The sequence below is a fragment of the Leptodactylus fuscus genome, chromosome 1 (assembly GCF_031893055.1).
Source record: "Leptodactylus fuscus isolate aLepFus1 chromosome 1, aLepFus1.hap2, whole genome shotgun sequence".
NCBI classification, from domain to species: Eukaryota; Metazoa; Chordata; class Amphibia; order Anura; family Leptodactylidae; genus Leptodactylus; species Leptodactylus fuscus.
The window spans coordinates 184,244,879-184,264,343 of NC_134265.1; the positions used below are offsets into that span (position 1 = coordinate 184,244,879).

Below are 19,465 nucleotides of genomic sequence, written 5' to 3' on the forward strand. Positions count from 1 at the left end.
AGTAAACCTTAACTAAAGGAAAGTGTGCAAACACTTACATTAGGGCTGTGCAATTAATCTGATTAATTCACCATTAAAAAAAAAAAAAAAATTGTGATTCAGATTTTACCAGAATCGTGAGATTGCTGCTAGCCCTGCCATGGAGTCTGACAGTTTGCAGCAGGGAAAACAAAGAATGCATGGAATATAAACCAGACCTTCTTCACTGGAGGGAATAGTTGGGTGGGAGGACAATGAAGCCTGCATCAAATATATTTCCCATTGTCTCCCTCAGCCAACTCACTTAACTTTCATTTCTTTTAGCAAAATCTTTAAAAAAAAAATTGAAAATTGCCCATAATCTTGAAAAATTGAGATTTTATTTTTAGCTAAACATCGTCCAGCTCTAATTTGCAGTAATAAATGTTACCTAGCAACTAAAAGGGATCACATTATGTACAATTCCCTATACTGTGAACGGAGATGTGAAATCCCTATAAAAAAAAAAAAAAAAAAAAAAAAAAAAGACATTTTTCTCCTACCTTACTTGAAAATTCTATTGGCCAGGTACCCATAAAGAATAATTGCAAACTAGTTTGTTTCTTCATCCAGAACTGCCTTAGCACTAGCCATCTTGCAAGATTTTAGAGGAAGGAAAGGTCTAGCAGTAGATGATGTGCTAAGGTGCTCCACCAATTCATGTTCTTCGTGCCGCTCCACTCATTCCAGCGCATTTGGAATTTTCTCTTGCTGAAGGTGGTGAAAAGTCCTCTTTAAGATTAAAGGGGTTGTCCCAAGAAATATTCCTCACATAAACATTCAGCTACTGAAGCTAAGGCAATATTGCTGTTGAAAAGAGAGGTCTAAGGTCTTAGAAAGCAGATTTTAGCACTGACCATCATCTCAGTGTAGGTGTAATTTTTACAAATATAATAAGAAGAACAAATTAACTCATTTGTTCCAGCTATAAGAGATTCTTCTAGTATTAAAAGAAAAAAAAAAATCTATTCTTCATGACATACTCGTAACCAAAGTACTATGTGACTTTGTATAATGTTGATTGTAATAACCCATTGAACTTAGCATCTGAGAGAGTATATTGAGGAGTTGGGCTTGCCAACAATACCTAGTGATGTAATTCAATTACTAGAGGCTCCAATTACCGAGCAAGAAGCAGATGAAGCTAATAAAAGTTACTAAGATCAATAAGGCTCAATGTCCAGTTGGATTTTCTACCGTATGGTCTATTATGAAAGATTTTTTGAATCTGTGTCGTTCCCAAGAAGCACTTTGAGAGCATATATACTGTAATCCCAAAAGCAGGGAAAGATTTACTATGTTGCTCTAGTTATAGACAAAATTCTCTGATTAACATAAATATTAAGTTGTTGAACAAGATATTTGTGTCCAAATTGACACGATGGTTAGGGTATGTCATTCACCTAAACCAGTCAGGGTTTATGAAAGCCATAAAGTTGATCTATAAAGCAAAGTTGAGAGTTGTTCCTTTGGTTCTTCTGTTCACCGATGTCAAAATAGCTTTAAATTGGATATTTATGGAAAACTTGAAATTTTTTAAATTAAGACACGGGGTACATATGATGCACTGGATTAAGTCTTTGAACTAAGGGCACTCCACTAAGGATGCTATTCATCCAGACCTATCTGATAAGCTTAACTTTTACTAATAAAATTCAACACGGCTGTCCTCTCTGGGCTTTCCAGGAAAAAAAAAAGAAAGAATGAAACAATGCTCAGTCTCCTGAAAGAACTAGGAGGTCTAGCATTACCAGATAGTAAATTGGATTATGTTGGACTCATTTAACTAGAGTAATATACTAGCGTAGGAACCTGATGTGTAAAGTATGGATGCAGTTAGATCATCTGATTATGGTTAGTCCATGGTTGTGATCTACCCAAACATGGTGTATGCACCATACTGCACGATAGATCCAATACTCAACTGTTGTGACAATGGTGCAAAACCATAGGTTATTACATTTTAGGAAATCCATTATTTCTCTCAAGTATGGAAATCTTATATATAATAATAATAAATAATAATATAATGCCTGGTATAAAGCAGGAAACCGTGTGCTAAGGATTTCTTGGTAAGCAGAGAATGGATTTCCACTATTGACATGGATAAGTGTGATTACCCTATCCCATTGGGTTCATGGAGGATATTGCAGCTTTTTTTAGCACTTTGCCATCCCTTTCCACTGGATGTATGAAGTCGTTGCTGTAGGAGTTGTGCTTGGCTGAGCTTCCATCTAAGCATGTCCTATCCTGAATGTACACAGCTCTATTACGCCCGCCAGGCCTTTCTCCACCTATGCCTGAATGATACTCAGCATAAGTATATATTTCTTTTGGCTCATCAATCTTCCATAAATTCTCTTTATCAGGAAACAAATTTTAAGGTTATGTCATGATGTTATAAAGTCCCACAGCTTTTACATTCAGGTTTCCCGAAGTAGACCCTAAGTGTTGGAGATGTGTTAAAAGTGGAAGATACTCTGTATCATATCCTTTGGACAAGTTTGTTGCTCTCGCCATTTCTGGAAGATATTAGGGAAATTGATGATCAGCATTATGAACTCTACTTTAAATCTAACTATTGCATTGTTTCTGCTATGGTATACGGATATGTCTAATCAAAAATACAAGTACTCATTGGATATCTATATATGATTATTATGGTAGACTAAGAAAGAGAGTTTATCTGTCACAGGAAGCTTGGCCAATCAGGGATATACATTTTTCATTTTTCTGGTCTTGTTTTGTTTTGTCTTACTTTACTTTGTTTTTCTTGTTTGGGTTTTTGTTTCTTTTAAATGTGGTGTTAACCTGTAATCTTGATATGTGAAAAAGTCCTGTTTGCGGAAACATTAAACCCATGTCTGGCAGTTGAATTGTATGGGGGCCACCAAAGCATGTGAGGGCCACAAGGGGCCATTATACTACACAAGGGACACCAATAGGTAAATTATACTACATGGGGGAAACAAGAGGAGCTCCCGGTACCCTAATCCCTATTCTATGTTTCCAGTGGGAAGAAATTAGAAGATGCACACAGGCTATGTGCAAGAGTAGGTCCTGTCCATACCATGACTGCTCTGTAAGTACAATATAACTATACAAAACAACAGACTGTTGAATGGTATGTGGGGGAGGGGTCTATTACCAACTGAGGTGCTATTAGCTCACTATTACAATAATAGTACCCACTCCCCCACAGGTAACAGTATTACCTGTGAGGACTATATGGGGGGCTATTATCTAAAGAGGAGGGACTATTACCTGTGGGGAGCACGATTAGACCTCTATAACTGTATTAGTGCCCCATACTGTTAATAGCATTACTTATGTGGAGGAGTTGAACTATTACCTGTGGGGGGTGCTATTAGGAGCACTATTATAGTAATAGTGCCCCCCACAGATAATAGCATTACTTACATGAGGAGGCTATTACTAATGGAAGAGGGTACTATCACATGTGGGGTGACCCTTTAGCACAAATAACACCCCCAACCAGCACCACCCTCCACCCCCACTGGGTCAGAGAAAAATGGTCTTCAATGAAATTGGTCATTGGTACAAAAAAAAAAGTTTGGGGACCACACTGCAGTAGGACCCAAAAGGAATTACATTTTATAGAACTGATTACTTAAAGATGGAACATACTCTGACGCAGGATTGTAAATAAAATGTAAATAAAACTACATAAATTTGGTATACCTGGAATCTTACCAAAACATAGAATGCAGGTGAAATGTCATTTTGGCTGCACAGTGAACACTGTAAAGACGAAGCTCATAAGAAAGTCACACAAAAGCAATTTTTCTCCAATCCCATTCTGATTGTTTTTCCAGCTCCCCAGTTCATTCTCCAGAATAATAAACGGTACCATTATGAAGAACAATTTGTCCGCAAACATTGAGCCCTCATATAACTCTTTGAGCGGAAAAATAAAAAAGTTATGGGGTTTGGAAGACGAGGAGGCAAAAAGGAAAAATCAAAAAATGTCACCGGCGAGAAGAGTATTTAAAAAAAAAAAACATACAAAATCTAATATTTCATACATTATAACAAGAGGTTTGTTATGTTTCCAGTACTTGTAAAGGTATCCTGGATTTTAAGAGTTTACAGGGAATAAGGAACCCTTTAGGATAATGCAAAGCCATGAAGTACATACCAAAAGCAGCTGCCATTGTGGCATCAAGTGATGGTTGTCCATCTCCAGTAGGCAGATCAAGGCGTGTGAAATCTCGACTCTTGTCATTGTTGTATTTGACATTAAGGCTGGTCAGCTTGGAGGATTCAATACGCAATGTGCAGCAGGCATTGTAAATGTTCTGCCCATCTAGAGCCTAGAATACAAAATATTTGCATTACAAAAGTCACACAAGCTGTGGAATAAATTCTCTCCCGTTCAGAAATAAAATAAGGACATATAGAAAAATATCCTCATTTTATTGGGTACATTGCTGGTATACATGTACTTTACCTTGTTCAATAACTTTTCTAATAATTACACATGTAAATACAATATATGACTCTTACATAAATCAATGGAGCAGTCATATAAATGTGGTAACAACATTGGAACTATGAAAAATCTGTGCAAATTTGTTGTCAATGGGAGCAACGAAAAGGGATGGTGGGAATATTCATATGCGCTATCAAAACTTCCAGCCACAACAGTAACCTTCCTGACACTAGGTGCACACATCGGGACCTGAAAGATGGAGACCCTATCTGCTTAAAAAATGGTTACCTGCGGACCTCATAGACTACAATGGGGTTCACCAGGTCTCTGCCAGTTTTATATTTTCCACCGATTTAAAGTGGAATCTCCTACAAAGACCCCAACAAAGATGTGAATCCAGCATGAGCTGGGACTAAAAATGCTGGAGTTATGTAAAAAAAAAACAAAAAACTAACAATTCTATCTATAGTGTTGGATCATGGATGTTTAGTTTTTTTTGTTTGTTTTTAGGCGAGACATGCTTTGTAATGACTAATTTACCTTGGAAGAAGTTAGGCTAGGTTTAGGCTAATGACATAATCACACTACGATTAAGGAACATAGAGTTCCGAAACACGTTTTTTCTTTTTTTTTCTTTTTTGCACTTTTTTCTATGTCTGTAATCTTTATTACCGTGTATACTCGAGTATAAGCCGACCCCCCCCCCCCCCCTAATTTTACAACAAAAAACTGGGAAAACTTATTGACTCGAGTATAAGCCTAGGGGGGAAATGCAAAAAAATTTCTAAAATTAAAATGGCTGAGTTCTTGGGTGCTGTAGATGCTGAGGAAGGGGAGGGGGTGTTTTGGTTGTCTTTCTGCCCCTTCCCTGAGCTTGAGGGCTGGGTTTTTTTACCCCCACTTGGAATTCAGCCTGGCTGAATATAGGGTATCTGCAGTGCTCCTATTAACCCCTTCCCGACGGAATAGAAGCACTGCAGATACCCTATATTCAGTAGACCGGGCACTTTCAGATACAGGGATAGAGACAGGGAATTTAGTAGGGTAGAAGCAAGAAGTTGTGTTTAGGTCTTAGGAGTTTCCGTGAAAACCGTTTTTACAAGTTATACTGTGGTTTAATGAAGCTTAATCCGTCTAATAAATTTAGGTTCCTTTACCCTTAGGCTAACACAGGGTTCAAAGAAAGAATGAGTAAAACACAGCATAAGAAGGAAGCAACACATTATACTCTTTATGACTATAAGAAATGAACCCATGTGTTTTCCAGTAGGCTTTACTAAGGTGGCACTTGAATGTGTTATGGTCTTTGCTACTTAAGAACTATTTTTGCCTGATTAAAAACAAATGGGAAGGTGCCAGGAGCCAAATCTCACTAGATGGGCTTTTTTCTAATGTCAAAGTTCTCTTAGTAGTTTTGCATCATGATTTACACAAGGGTAAGACCCTACAGGGTCTTCAATGGAGTAGAATTTAACTGTTATAAAATTGATTTAAAAAAAACAATGCATTGGGTCAGCCTTATTAAGACTGACATGGTGGTGTGTGTAGCACAAACAGGGGGAAGAGTCACAATTTTTGATGCAAACACAGACATGCAAAAAAAACCTGTGACTTTCATTATACATTTTCCACCATAAAGGTAATGATCAATTCCCCTGTTGTGTGCTGGAAAATTCATGTTCCATTAATAACTTTCTGACATTTTTTTTTTTTTTTTTTGCCAGCCAGATCTCATCCTTGCACACTAGTAAATCAAGACTCAATACACCTCTATTCAGTTTGGTGTTTTAGGTCGAATAACACCCTTGCAATATATAGAAAATACGGTTTAGTTAAATACTGGACTGCGCTTTGAGTCTATTGTGAAAAAAGCACATTACATAGTTTATTGTTGTTGTTATTGTTGTACTCTAATGTGTGTTGCTGCAAGATCGCTCTGCAAACCAACAATGCAAATCTAAAGTAACTGTGATTGTGATTTCTAGTTGTCAAAAAGAAAAAGAAAAAAAAATACTGGATTTTTCTTGCAGCAGCATGGAGGCACACTGCGACTCCATTCACTCACATTAATGAAGGTGTGTCTATGGGCGACACAGCGATATATAATCGGATATATAATCGGATGATTGGAGCTGTGACCAGAGTTGCATGTAGCCCCAGCCTTAAATACTAAGTGCATAACATCATGCTGGTGGTTTAATAACCCCAAATCAAGTAACATATTTAATTTAATCAATTTAATTTGAACATAAATATAAATTACGCAATTTGTGATCTCTGAGTTTCAATATTCAAATGGCTTTCCACATTCAGGTTTTTGCTTGCAATTTTTGGAGACAAAGTGTATAAAGGACACATAAGTAAGGCTGAATGAGCAGCTGTGGGAAATTCTGTGACGGTGCTGACACATGTTACTTCCAGAAGGCACCTCTACTTTCCTATCTGAAGTAGAGGTGCAGCACCTATAATTCCCATTACTTCAAATAGGAAAGTACAGTTGCATACCCAGAAACAAATGGGAAACATATGTGGCCGAAGCACCATGTTACACCGAAGCACCCTTATTAATATTATAGGGGATAAGGGGAGTATTTACAGAAGCTGTGAACAGTGACCAGTGGAAGGAAGGAAGCTGTCATGAAGGCCAACCATACTGCAATAGTCGGTGTTCTGACTCTGGTAGTGCAGTGGTGGCAGGCAAGATTTGGGTAATAAAAGCAGAAATTTAGATTTAAGAAGCATTTAAGAAGCATCTAGGTAATGTCAAATAAAATATCAGCACTTCACTAAACATGACACTGTGTGTAAAGCAGTATTGCTACCTAGTAAAACCGACAGAATCATTGATGATGGTGATCTCACAATTAAAATATTGCAAAAGCAGCAATTGTCTAACCCTTTAAATGGCCACTAACTTTTCAGACAACCTAGTCTCATTTAACAGAGCATGTGATTCTGAATCAAAATGTAATGGCCTTTATTAAAAGAAAAAAATGCTTTTTTCTGCCTGGAAAAAAACACTCCCTGAAGATGCTGCTAGCAGGTATTTCCCTTCTAGCTAGTTTGCCATTCACTCTGTGGTTCAAGGGAAGTACCGTCCTTAATTATCTCCAAAATGAAGACGGGTTCACAGTGACTGTGGAGAGAGGACGCACATCAGGGTAGGGAACTCATTGGAATGGCTGACAACATGCGCTCTTGCACAGACAATATGTCACATTTCGTGTGGTTTAAAGCAGATCCACTCTTTATTCATATTGTCCTGCCATTCCAACGGGTTCCCTACCCTGATGTGCCTATATCGTTTGACATCCCCATTGTGACGTAGGACAGGATTACTGCCACTCTAATTAGGCCTTTGCTCCAAGTCTGTTGGTTTTGTGACTCTTCACAACTGCATAAGGTAAGAGACCAATCGGGCTTTCTTACAGTAATATCCCATCAATTTAAGCGTCATTACACTATGTGTCACTCGGCGTTTCTTTTTCTCTTTTTGTGGAGAGAAGAGGGATTGGTTTTCTTCGCGCAGTGAATGGAGAGGTGAGGGACTGGCCTCTGCTCACAGCCTGTACATGTCTACATTTACCTTTCTCTGTACAATGCACTAGGAGTATTCTGCAGCATCTCACATCTTAAAATGTAAGTAAAGTCTTCTATGTACTTGTATCTACTTCTGGCTGCTTGATGGGTTGTTTTCCAGGCAAGCAAGAAGCTTTCCTAACTGTATTCAGGAATCTTTTTTGCTTCTCATTCCCTATATCCAGTGTTTCTATTATATCTCCTGTATTATAGTCACTTGGGCTTTGCTTTTACAGTTACTTCTGGCAGTATTATATGTTAAAAAAACAAACAAAAAAAACTAGGAATAATTAGAATGGTGTGGGGTCAGGCTTTGAATGTGGGGTGCATAAAGTGTACCAAATCTATTTAAACTTGGGGGGGTTGTTTATTTATGAGAAGTACTCAAGAGTTTGCCCTGGATAAAAGTTTATGGAGAACTTGATTGTATAGTTTTTTTCAACATACTGGAATACCTATGTTATTAAAGGACGCCACACAGAAATGGCTTTAGATACTACACTTTTCACATTAATATAAAACAGAAAATAGAGCAGGTCTCACACAATGTGAATGACAAAATGCGTGAACTTAAAAATACCCATGTGTAGTTTTGTGGTTCATCTACAAACTGTAAAATACAAGCAACTGGGAAAAACAACAAACACTAGCAAATAGTATGAAGAATGATATATATGTGTAAAAAACTTGCTCACTTGATAGACAACTAGTCCTGCAAAGCTCTTTAAGGTGGATAAATGTTCTCTGACCGTCAGTACAGGCTCTGCCACTTATCTCAATGTTGCAAAATAGGTCAGTCATTGTAGAGCTGGGTCCAAGAACATTTCAGACTCATTTATTACTGAAGGTCTTTGTTTACCAGGCACATTTACACAAAGCATCTTTGTAACTCTGGTAATACGCAACATAAGACTGCCAAAATTCAGGAATAACTGTAAAACATGCAAAGAGAATATATTTTTCCTTCCTGTATCCTGTAATAAGTGTGTGCGTCATGTGCCTCCCTTACCACTTTGGCGTGATGTGCGTTCATTGGATCAGCATATTGAAGCAGAGCCTGGAACTGGTTGTTCTTTGTGAATGTGATGATCTTCAGAACTGTTCCAAACTTGGAAAAGATCTGTTACAGGGAAGAAATTACAAGTGTTAAGTTCCTAAATATGTCTTACAGATTCCTCCTTTACTTTAAACACATAATGTTAATGTCTTCGTACAAAGATTCTAATACAGGTAATAAAAGAAAAGACAAATCGTAAAGACAGAGAACAATGTTTGATCCTAAAACATATCTGTACTGTACTTTGTTACTTGAAGGTTTATAAAAAAATAAAGTTACATGAAAGTCTGAAAAGTAGGTAAAAAGAAACAAATTGAACAAACAAACAATATTATTTATACAAGAAAATTATATTCATATGTATTTGTCAGTGGCAAAAGGATGTGAAAAAGTTATGAAAAATAACTAATACAAGTGACCTTCTCCATTTTGTCTGGCAGGGTCAATGTGCTAGGTTGGCCTGTTCAACCCTCACCCTGCTGAAACAGTGGGGTGGGCTGGGGCTCCCCGATCCTCGTCGTTACTACAAAACCTCCATGCTCCAAAGGGTGCTGGACTGGTGTCGCCACGCCCCCTTTAAGCAATGGATCCTCCTGGAGAGCGCCTTCTCTAGCATCCCTCTACACGTGTTTCCTTGGCTGGACTCTGTGTGTTCTGCCGCTCTGAGGTCCCACCCTACTATAGGGCCCACTCTGGGTATGCAGGGTGCTCTTTCACAGGGAACAGATCTCCTCCTCCCCTTCTCCTCTGTATTGGGCAATCCTGCCTTCTCAGAAGGCCTATCCCCTGGACCATTTATGCAGTGGCGCGAGGCGGGAAGGCTGTGCACTTGGGGCAATTGGTCTCATTGAGATCTTCTTGCTGACCCTTCATTAGGCCCGTGGAGAGTCCTTCAACTTACCCATTTTCTTTCTTCGTTGCCAAACTCCCCAGCAAGATGTCCGATTTTTCAAGCGGACAGCTAAATCCTACATGTAGGATATAGCTGTCCACTTGAAAAATCGGACATCTTTGTAAACGGACACTTAAGGACATCCACGGATACTACATGAAGTCCCATTTAAAATAATGTAAATTGTAAAGGACACAGCTAGTGTCCGATGCGAAAATCTTAGTGGGACATTAGCATCGGACACAGACGTTAGTGTGAACCCAGCTGTACTGGGATTTGCTCTGCCTGTTGTGTTTTTGGCCTACTGCATTGCCAGTGTTCCCTGTTCCCTCCAGTGTTTACAGGCCTGTGTTGTTTTGGCCTGCCTGTTTTTGTATTGTTTGTTTGTTTTATTTACATACTATAAAGAATTTATTAAAAATAAATAAATAACTAATGGAATTGTGCCTTATAATGTAATGTAATGTGGTACAAAGATAAATACCTGATGGAGAACTTCCAGAGTAACAGGATAAAACAGGTTTTCCACAATTATTCTTAAGACAGGACTCTGGCCTGATAATAACAAATTTTCACCCCCAAGACCAGCAGTGAGTGTAAGTCCACCAGACTGGACGGTGTTCACAGCTTGCAAAGCAGCCTGAGCACGCTTTAAAAAACAAACAAACAAAATTCTATATTAGTAAACATCTTCTATATATAAATAGGAGAAAAACAATTTATATATATATATATATATATATATATATATATATATATATATATATATATATATATATATATATATATACACACACACACACACATAGTACTGGGCAATTCTGACCCAAGTCAAAATTGAGATTAATTGGGCATTCACCTCAATTATGATTAATGGCAATAATTTTTGCCATGCCCTCTATAAAAGTCTCTTGAGACCCCAGAGAATAATGATCAGAGGCCCTGGGGAGGTGATGAAACATAAAAACCGAATGTCACTCACCTCTCCTAGGTTATGCTGTGACACACAGGTTTTAGTGCCAAAAAGAACAGGGAATTACACAGGAGTCCAGGACAGGTAAGTAAGGTGGATCATTATACTCTGGGGTTAAAAGAAACTAACTAGCATGCTCAACAGAGACTAATAGCAAGAACTCAGATATCGGTTAGAAAACTTTATATATGATGTCAGGAAAACACCCACGGCTTGATTGGAAAGGAAAGATGTCAATGACATAAGCAAGATTGAAGTTAACTGACTGAGGAGCAGAGGGAAACAAACAGTGGAAGAGATGGGTATGGTGGAGGATGATAACAGAGGTGAGGGTATAGAGTTGTGTTCAGACAGAGTACAACAAGAAAACAAAGCATAAACTCATAGCTGGGCACCCCTCCTACACTGTACCCTATGGCCGTAGGATAGCGCAGAAGTCTGAACAGATACAGACATTACACATAGCTTTTAGAAATTTCTATCAGCAGAGTTATGTGAGGACTTTTTGTTTTACAGGATAAACAGTCGTTTTTACTGGTATCTTTTTGAAAGATGGTATGAACAAAAAACTAAATGCAATGTTTTGCATTGCTTTTAAGGTTTTTCACCTTGCAGGTTAAATAAAGTAGCATTGTAGATAAATTCGTTATGGATACATCAACACCCAGCTAAGATAAGATAATCCTTTAATAGTCCCACAATGGGGAAATTCAGTGTGATACAGCATCATGGATGGTACAGTAGTATATAACAAGAGAGAAACACATACAAGCTCATGGAAGATAGAAAAATACTAGGAATCATAGCAATTAAAAAGAAAGAAACAAAGACACACTGCAGGATCATTTAGTTCTCTGTGTGGAGTGATGTTGATAATACAGCCCAACTGCAGTTGGAGTACACGAGGAGGGGGCACAGCATGTAGATATAACAGACAGAAACATCTTTTTGCAGAGGTGGGGGAAATATGCAGATATCACGATAACACGTGGTAGTTCCTTTGGTAGGTAGTGAGACCTCATGCTCACAGCAGATAGTTTGATATCTTGCATCAACATTTTTGTTCCTTAACGACAAAAATGTCCCAAAAAGTACACCATCCTTCATCGCCCACCCCCCTCCTCCACCACCAAAAATATTAACTTGAATTAGGAAGTCCACAATTTCATGCAAGTTTCCATGCTTTGTATGCCTCATGTTGTCCATGCTTCCCTTAGCTCGTGGGGGAATGGTAACAAGACACATCTACAGAAGAAATTCCAGCCGAGCAGGTATATTCTAAGCACAAACAATAGACAAAAAGAAAATAGTCCGCAGGTTCTTCTATTCGAGATTGTTAGCTAATTCATAGTGTTAGCTTGCTTGAGTAGAGGATTCTTGAAGATACAGACAAAAAGAGTGAAAAAGGAAAAATAAAGGTTGCTCGCAGCTTGGAGCACTGTATCAAGGCTGGCACTCATGTGGCGCCATCTTGGGGGGGGGGGGTAAGCTAGTGAGATACTCACCTTACCAAGGTCCTGTACCAACCAATCCCCTGGTCTATAGTTGGTCTCCGCTCACCTAGCTTCAGTGGTCATGTGGTATCTTGCTTCATGTTAAGGGCAGCCAATCATTGGTGACGTTTTGCCCTTACTGTCATCTATAGCCAGTGGCCTTGGGGAAGCGAGGTGAATACACACCAGGGAAGAACAGCAAAGGAGCAACAGGGCATTGTAAAGTATTAATCATTTTGTTATTTTAGACTATTGCTTGTCTATATATCCATATAGTGGCCATTTCTCTAATTTTCCTGTTACACAGTGCCAAACCACCTACTTTCTTCACAAGAGCAATTTAATAAACACTTATTTATAGAGCTCATATTGAACTCCATAATAAACCTTTCTGCAATAAGTCCCCTACATTTGTGGTTTCAAGCAGCCATGATATTCCCATTTATCCATAAGACTGTTCACAGCACACACACACACGCACGCACGCACACCTCTGGAAATATATATCAATAGTGAGGATTTCCTGATGTATACATAAAAGGGAAAGCTTCAGGTATAAAGTCAAACATACTTCTCACAAGCATCAATACATAAATTAAATACATATATGGTAATCCAAGCAGTCAACCATAAATTTTGCAGTGGATTATGCTATGGCAATTTAATAGTCATGCTGCATATGAAAATCAGTAGTAGCATCTCCTCAGATCAGCAATGCAAAATGTATGTAACCACTTGTATTGTATTGTACTGTATTGCATATTTTCAATGTATAATTCACACAGAAGACCTGTAACAAATTTGTCACTATGAAATTGGCCGAAAACTGTCAGATTGAGCAGTATTTTTCATGGCTAAAACAGCAATCCCTTTAACATTATTCTTGCTGATGAAATTACAGTCTCCAAGCGGACTCCATTATAGTTTACTTACAGGTTTTGCGGACATCCATTAGAAAACAACTGTAACTGTTAGAGCTCCATTCGAAAAGGAAGCCTTGAAGCTATTGTGAACAGACACTTGGCCCAAGTAAACTTTTCCCTCATAATTGTATTATGGTACATACCGACTGATTAGGTAGGTTGTCAGTCTTCAGTTCTCTATGGTTAGAATACTGAATATAGACAGGCTGACTGCGGAGATGAGGAGTGACAGGAGTATAGTAATTCATCATAGTAATAGCTGCTTCTTCAGAAGCCATTTCCAAGAAGGCCTGGGATTGAAAGAAACAAAAGGAAAAGATTACCATGAAACTATACTGCAATGCATATATCTGTCTCATTCATTATTTCATTCTATAATACTGAATGAGTAATTGGTATTGTTCCCTTAGTAAAATACTGCTTACAAAAAAAACCCAAACATTTGTCATCGTAATTAGTGGGTTACCAGTATCCTTTTTATAACAGACTCAATGACAATTGAATAGCAAGTATTTGTGCTTTTCCAGCTGAATGTGAATATGTAAAGTATAAATAGCATATGTGCACTTCAAGCATGCTGCATACTAAACACACACTACAACAACATACTCATCTCCATCCTTACTAAATAACTAGTACAGAGATGAGAGGGTTGCATGAATAAACAATTATCACAAATGGCAACCAAGCATCTGTGCTTTATTTTAAGCTTTTATGTATATAAAAAAGCATCATATAAATAAAATATATGTTATATATATAAGAGGTATACAGCAATTTCAGTAGTTCAATTGCATCCAAAAAGCTAGTTGTACAATATATGCAATTATTTTCCAATACTCTGAATGGCAAGGTGCCACCGTCTGGCAATGCAATCTGGTGAAGTGGCATTGTGAAATGAGAAGTCTAAGGCTATACATCGGAGTTGTGGTGGGGATGGGGGGTTTACCAGGGCTGTTTTTCCACAGTCAGACTCCTTCATAAACAGAGATGTGCAACAATGTATGCAACGTAATAATAGAATTGCACTAAATGACACCCTTATAGCGGTGAGAGACATTTTCAGCCACTGCTTGCATCACAGCTGTTACTAAGCAAATATCTCCATTCCTGGTCCAATTATTTATATATACGGTATGAAGAAAGAGGATTATCTCGACATTGCTTAGTTGCTTTACGGTAACAACAGTATGTTTTTACTCCTATTAAAAGACCCTACACAGTGTCATTATTGGTTTGGAAGGCAAACCATTTGTTATTTAGCTTAAACCAGGAGTCGGTAACTTTTTTTTTGGACTCTAACTGCACCCAAAACTGGCCTCAACTCCAACTCCATAGCCACAGCCATGAAATTTACTAATCGACCGATGCCAGAAAACTGGGGTAACGGTTGTGTCACACTACCCCAATTTGTACCACTTTGTTGATTCTCCACGCAGCTCACCACTTATTAAAGGCGCTGGGCAGAGCAGTGTAGGGATCAAGATGTGTCAGGTGTACCTGAGCAAGTCAGATGTACTGTTGCACTAGAAAACTGGTGAGAGCAGGTGTAGATTTCAATTCTGGCGCATTAGACCTCTCAAAATGTACCTCTTAATTCTGGCCTATTTCAACCTATCAGGAAAATTGATTAAGGTCATCTTAAGGGCTCGTTCACACGTGAACAAAGGGGCGGATTTTTTCCACTAGCGGCGGGCTGCTGCTAGCGGAGAAAATAAGCGACAAGTCCTATCTTCAAGCGGAAACCGCAGTGCGCTGGGCCGCGGCTTCCGCCTAGCGACAGCACCCTCCCATGTCAGCTCATTCATTTGAGCCGACATAGGAGGGGAAAGCCGCGACCGCGATGGTCGCGGCAGGTGGGTTTTGACCAGAGAGAGACGCGGCTCGCCGCGTCTCTCTCTGTGTCAAAACCCGCGCGGGCGCCCCACGTGTGAACTAGTCCTAAAAAACACCGGACTTTAATAAATTCTTCCAATAGTTTTTATTTTAAAGCATTCAAGGTCTTGTAGCAAATCAAATTGTCCAACTAACTATGTACCCTGTTGGGTGTACTTTTTCAATACTTTTAATAAAGGACAGTAGCGCAATGCCCCTTCTACGTTTTAATACACACAGTCACCTGTAATATTTGCTAAGTCGATGGCATACTCTTGCCATCAATAAATGAACAGTAAAGGTTTCTATTGTATAACAAGTAGATTTTGAAATGATCATAACCAAATATAAACTGATCCCACTAACTGTAATACATTCTCAGGGTTCGGTTCGATTTTATTATTAATACTGCAATTATTCTGAGAGAATGGAAACTATAAAAAAATAAGGAATGACACAGTGAAATAAAGTGAATTAAAACATCAATAAATAACCTAACAGCAATGGGTTTGCCCAACTTTACTGATTTTATGTAAATACATGTAAATACACCTTGTGTAGTGTCTTGGTAGAGCTCTGTGCATGAAGTCTGTGTAGCTGTGCACACAAGCCTTACCGCTCTTTGGTATGGGTCCACACTGGATCTATGAGCTGCCATACAGACTGCACCAATCTCAAAACTTATGGAAATATTCTCAATAGTGCTGGACAATTATGAACTTGATGATTAATTGAACATTTTACGTTGATTACGATTAGTGATTTATTTTCAGTTGGAGGCAGATCCGGGGCAGAATCCTATTCCTATCCAGAGTTCTACATACGAACATACCCTAACTCTCCTTGAAAAGCAACACTTCAATGAAGGATGACACTTTGTAAGTTTTTTATTTCATGGAACAGAAAACACTCTTTATATATAAAATCAGAGTCATGCGGAGGTACATTGGAAGCCTCAGGGGCTCCTAAGAATGCCCTATTGTGGTGTGCATGAGCACCATGTTAACATCCATCATACACATTAAACCGTTGCAGGTTTGTTTAGCAAACCGCTATCTCTGTTTAGTATGGAGAGAAAGAGGTGTCTGGCAGCAGCTTACTTCCCCTAAAAACATGAGGATCCTTCTCATATTAGATATTTGTGAATGAAGGAGATTTGGAAGGCACTGACTTTAATGTTTTTGCCAACATTTTTTTTTTACATATTGAAGAAACACTACAATCTTTCAAAAACCTAAACACAAAGAGGAAAGTATGAAAAAAATGGAACATGATAAAACAAAATATACTATACCTGGCTTTTACTTTTCAACATCAAAAGATTTGTAACTTTTCCAAAAGGTACACCTAGTGAGATGATGTCAGCTTCTGTAACATCATTTGGAATTTTGCGAATGTGGATAACACGTGATGGGGAACAGGGAGAGCGATCTCCTTTAAATTTCTTGCTGTCGTTCCCATTAGCTAAAATGCGATAGAAAAATATTTATTGCTTAGAGTAAAGGAGCTTTTCTGATAATAATAATAATAATAATAATATTGTATTAGGCAATAAAACTGTAGAAGCGGCTACATACCAGAACTTCACTATTAAATGTTAAAGTAATACACAAACCAAATTCATAAAAATATCTGATATCTATATATGATTTATTAAAATATTACAACATAATGATTTTAATTTTTTTTTTTTATTATTCTGTGGGTTCACAACATAACACCTACATCTGTTAGCTAGAGCCAGGAGCCACACACATTTGTCTCAACATTGTGTAATTCATAATTTTTCTAATGCTTCAGGAACAATGTCAATGCGGCCATTGTGGGCCTCCATGTACTTCATGACATATGCTGGGCATTTGGATTTCAGCTGCCTGATTTCTTGGTTTTCTGGGAGATAAGCTGGTGCTAGAGCTGTTAGATGGCTGTTTCCTCCCACATCCCATTGTGTACATATGCACTGCTCATCATAGGGTAGGTTCACATCTACGCTTGGGGATTTTGTTCCCCATTCTGCTTTAAAAAAAAAAAAAAAGCAGAGAGAAAAGTCCTGCATTTTTGGGGTGCAATCCCATCGGACCCTATTATACATAAGAGATAAGATAAGATAATCCTTTAATAGTCTAAGGTTTCTGCAGGTAACTGCTTTTTAAGTGGATTAGGTTTCATGGGTGTCCACTATAGGGACATAATACTGTGTGCAGGGGCCACTATAGGGACATAATACTGTGTACTGAGGCCACTATGGGGCATAATACTGTGTGCAGGGGCCACTATAGGGACATAATGCTGTGTACAGGGGCCACTATAGGGACATAATACTGTGTGCAGGGGCCACTATGGGACATAATACTGTGTGCAGGGGCCACTATGGGACATAATACTGTGTGCAGGGGCCACTATGGGGCATAATACTGTGTGCAGGGGCCACTATGGTGCATAATACTGTGTGCAGGGGCCACTATGGTGCATAATACTGTGTGCAGGGGCCACTATAGGGACATAATACTGTGTGCAGGGGCCAATATGGGACATAATACTGTGTGCAGGGGCCACTATAGGGACATAATACTGTGTGCAGGGGCCAATATGGGACATAATACTGTGTGCAGGGGCCACTATAGGGACATAATACTGTGTGCAGGGGCCAATATGGGACATAATACTGTGTGCAGGGGCCACTATAGGGACATAATACCATACCTCCCAACTTTTGAAGAACCGAAAGAGGGACAAAATCTGCGCGCGCCGCGGCAAATTTAGCCCCACCCACTTTTGTGTTGACTCCGCCCATTTGTTAATTTTTCATGTGCCCACACACAGTATAATCCTCCTACAGTCACCCGTAAATTATATGTCCCCCCTCTATCTCTCCCCCAGTTTCATATACACCCTTCATCTGCCCCCAGTTTCATGTCCCTCTTCCATCTCTGCCCCCAGATTCATGTCCTCTCCATCTCTGCCCCCAGATTCATGTCCCTCCAACTCTGCCCCCCGATTCATGTCCTCTCCATCTCTGCCCCCAGATTCCTGTCCCTCTATCTCTGCCCCCAGATTCATGTCCCCCATCTCTGCCCCCAGATTCATGTCCCTCCATCTCTGCCCCCAGATTCATGTCCCCACATCTCTGCCCCCAGTGTCATGCCGTCCTCTCCATCTCTGCCCCCAGTGTCATGCCGTCGTCTCCTTCATCTGCCCCCAGATTCACGTTCCACCTCCACATTAAACTTACCTTCTCCTCCGCTCCCTCGCCGCTCTCTGCCCGCCTCTCTCGCTGACACATGTGGCTGAAGGAAGGAGCTGACACAGGTCAGCTCCTCGCTTCGCCGCTGCCCGCCTCTCTCCCTGACACATGCGGCTGAAGCTGCTCGCGTGCTCGCTTCGCCGCTGCGTCTCTCTCTCGCTGACACATGCGGCGAGGAGCTGACCTGTGTCAGCTCCTCGCTTCGCTGCTGCCGCCGGCTCCTGGCTTGTACATCGCGTCTACAAGCCAGGAGCCGGCGGCAGCAGCGAAGCGAGGAGCTGACACAGGTCAGCTCCTCGCCGCATGTGTCAGCGAGAGAGAGACGCAGCGGCGAAGCGAGCACGCGAGCAGCTTCAGCCGCATGTGTCAGGGAGAGAGGCGGGCAGCGGCGAAGCGAGGAGCTGACCTGTGTCAGCTCCTTGCTTCAGCCGCATATGTGTTCAACTCAGATCTGCGTGCTCTGGACGCAGATCTGAGTTGAAATCGGGACATACCTCCCTCCAACCGGGACCGCGGGACATGTCACCCAAATCGTGACTGTCCCGCGGAAATCGGGACGGTTGGGAGGTATGATAATACTGTGTACTGAGGCCACTATGGGGCATAATACTGTGTGCAGGGGCCACTATGGGACATAATACTGTGTGCAGGGGCCACTATGGGGCATAATACTGTGTGCAGGGGCCACTATGGTGCATAATACTGTGTGCAGGGGCCACTATAGGGACATAATACTGTGTGCAGGGGCCACTATAGGGACATAATACTGTGTGCAGGGGCCACTATAGGGACATAATACTGTGTGCAGGGGCCACTATAGGGACATAATACTGTGTGCAGGGGCCACAATAGGGACATAATACTGTGTGCAGGGGCCAATATGGGACATAATACTGTGTGCAGGGGCCACTATGGGACATAATACTGTGTGCAAGGGCCACTATGGGGCATAATACTG

The 19,465-nt window shown here is 40.0% G+C and overlaps 1 protein-coding gene across 4 annotated transcripts in view; it reads right to left on the minus strand.

The window, feature by feature from the left end:
- The window catches only part of PTBP3 (polypyrimidine tract binding protein 3), a 140,412-nt gene that overhangs the window by 23,095 nt on the left and 97,852 nt on the right, over positions 1-19,465 (minus strand). For all 4 annotated transcript variants that reach the window (XM_075280442.1, XM_075280445.1, XM_075280444.1 and 1 more), the window contains 5 exons: positions 16,558-16,727; positions 13,532-13,678; positions 10,484-10,648; positions 9,060-9,170; positions 4,178-4,352 (listed from right to left, as the gene is read on the minus strand). In XM_075280442.1, the coding sequence (XP_075136543.1) occupies positions 4,178-4,352; positions 9,060-9,170; positions 10,484-10,648; positions 13,532-13,678; positions 16,558-16,727 (768 nt within the window). The remainder of the gene's footprint in view (positions 1-4,177; positions 4,353-9,059; positions 9,171-10,483; positions 10,649-13,531; positions 13,679-16,557; positions 16,728-19,465) is intronic.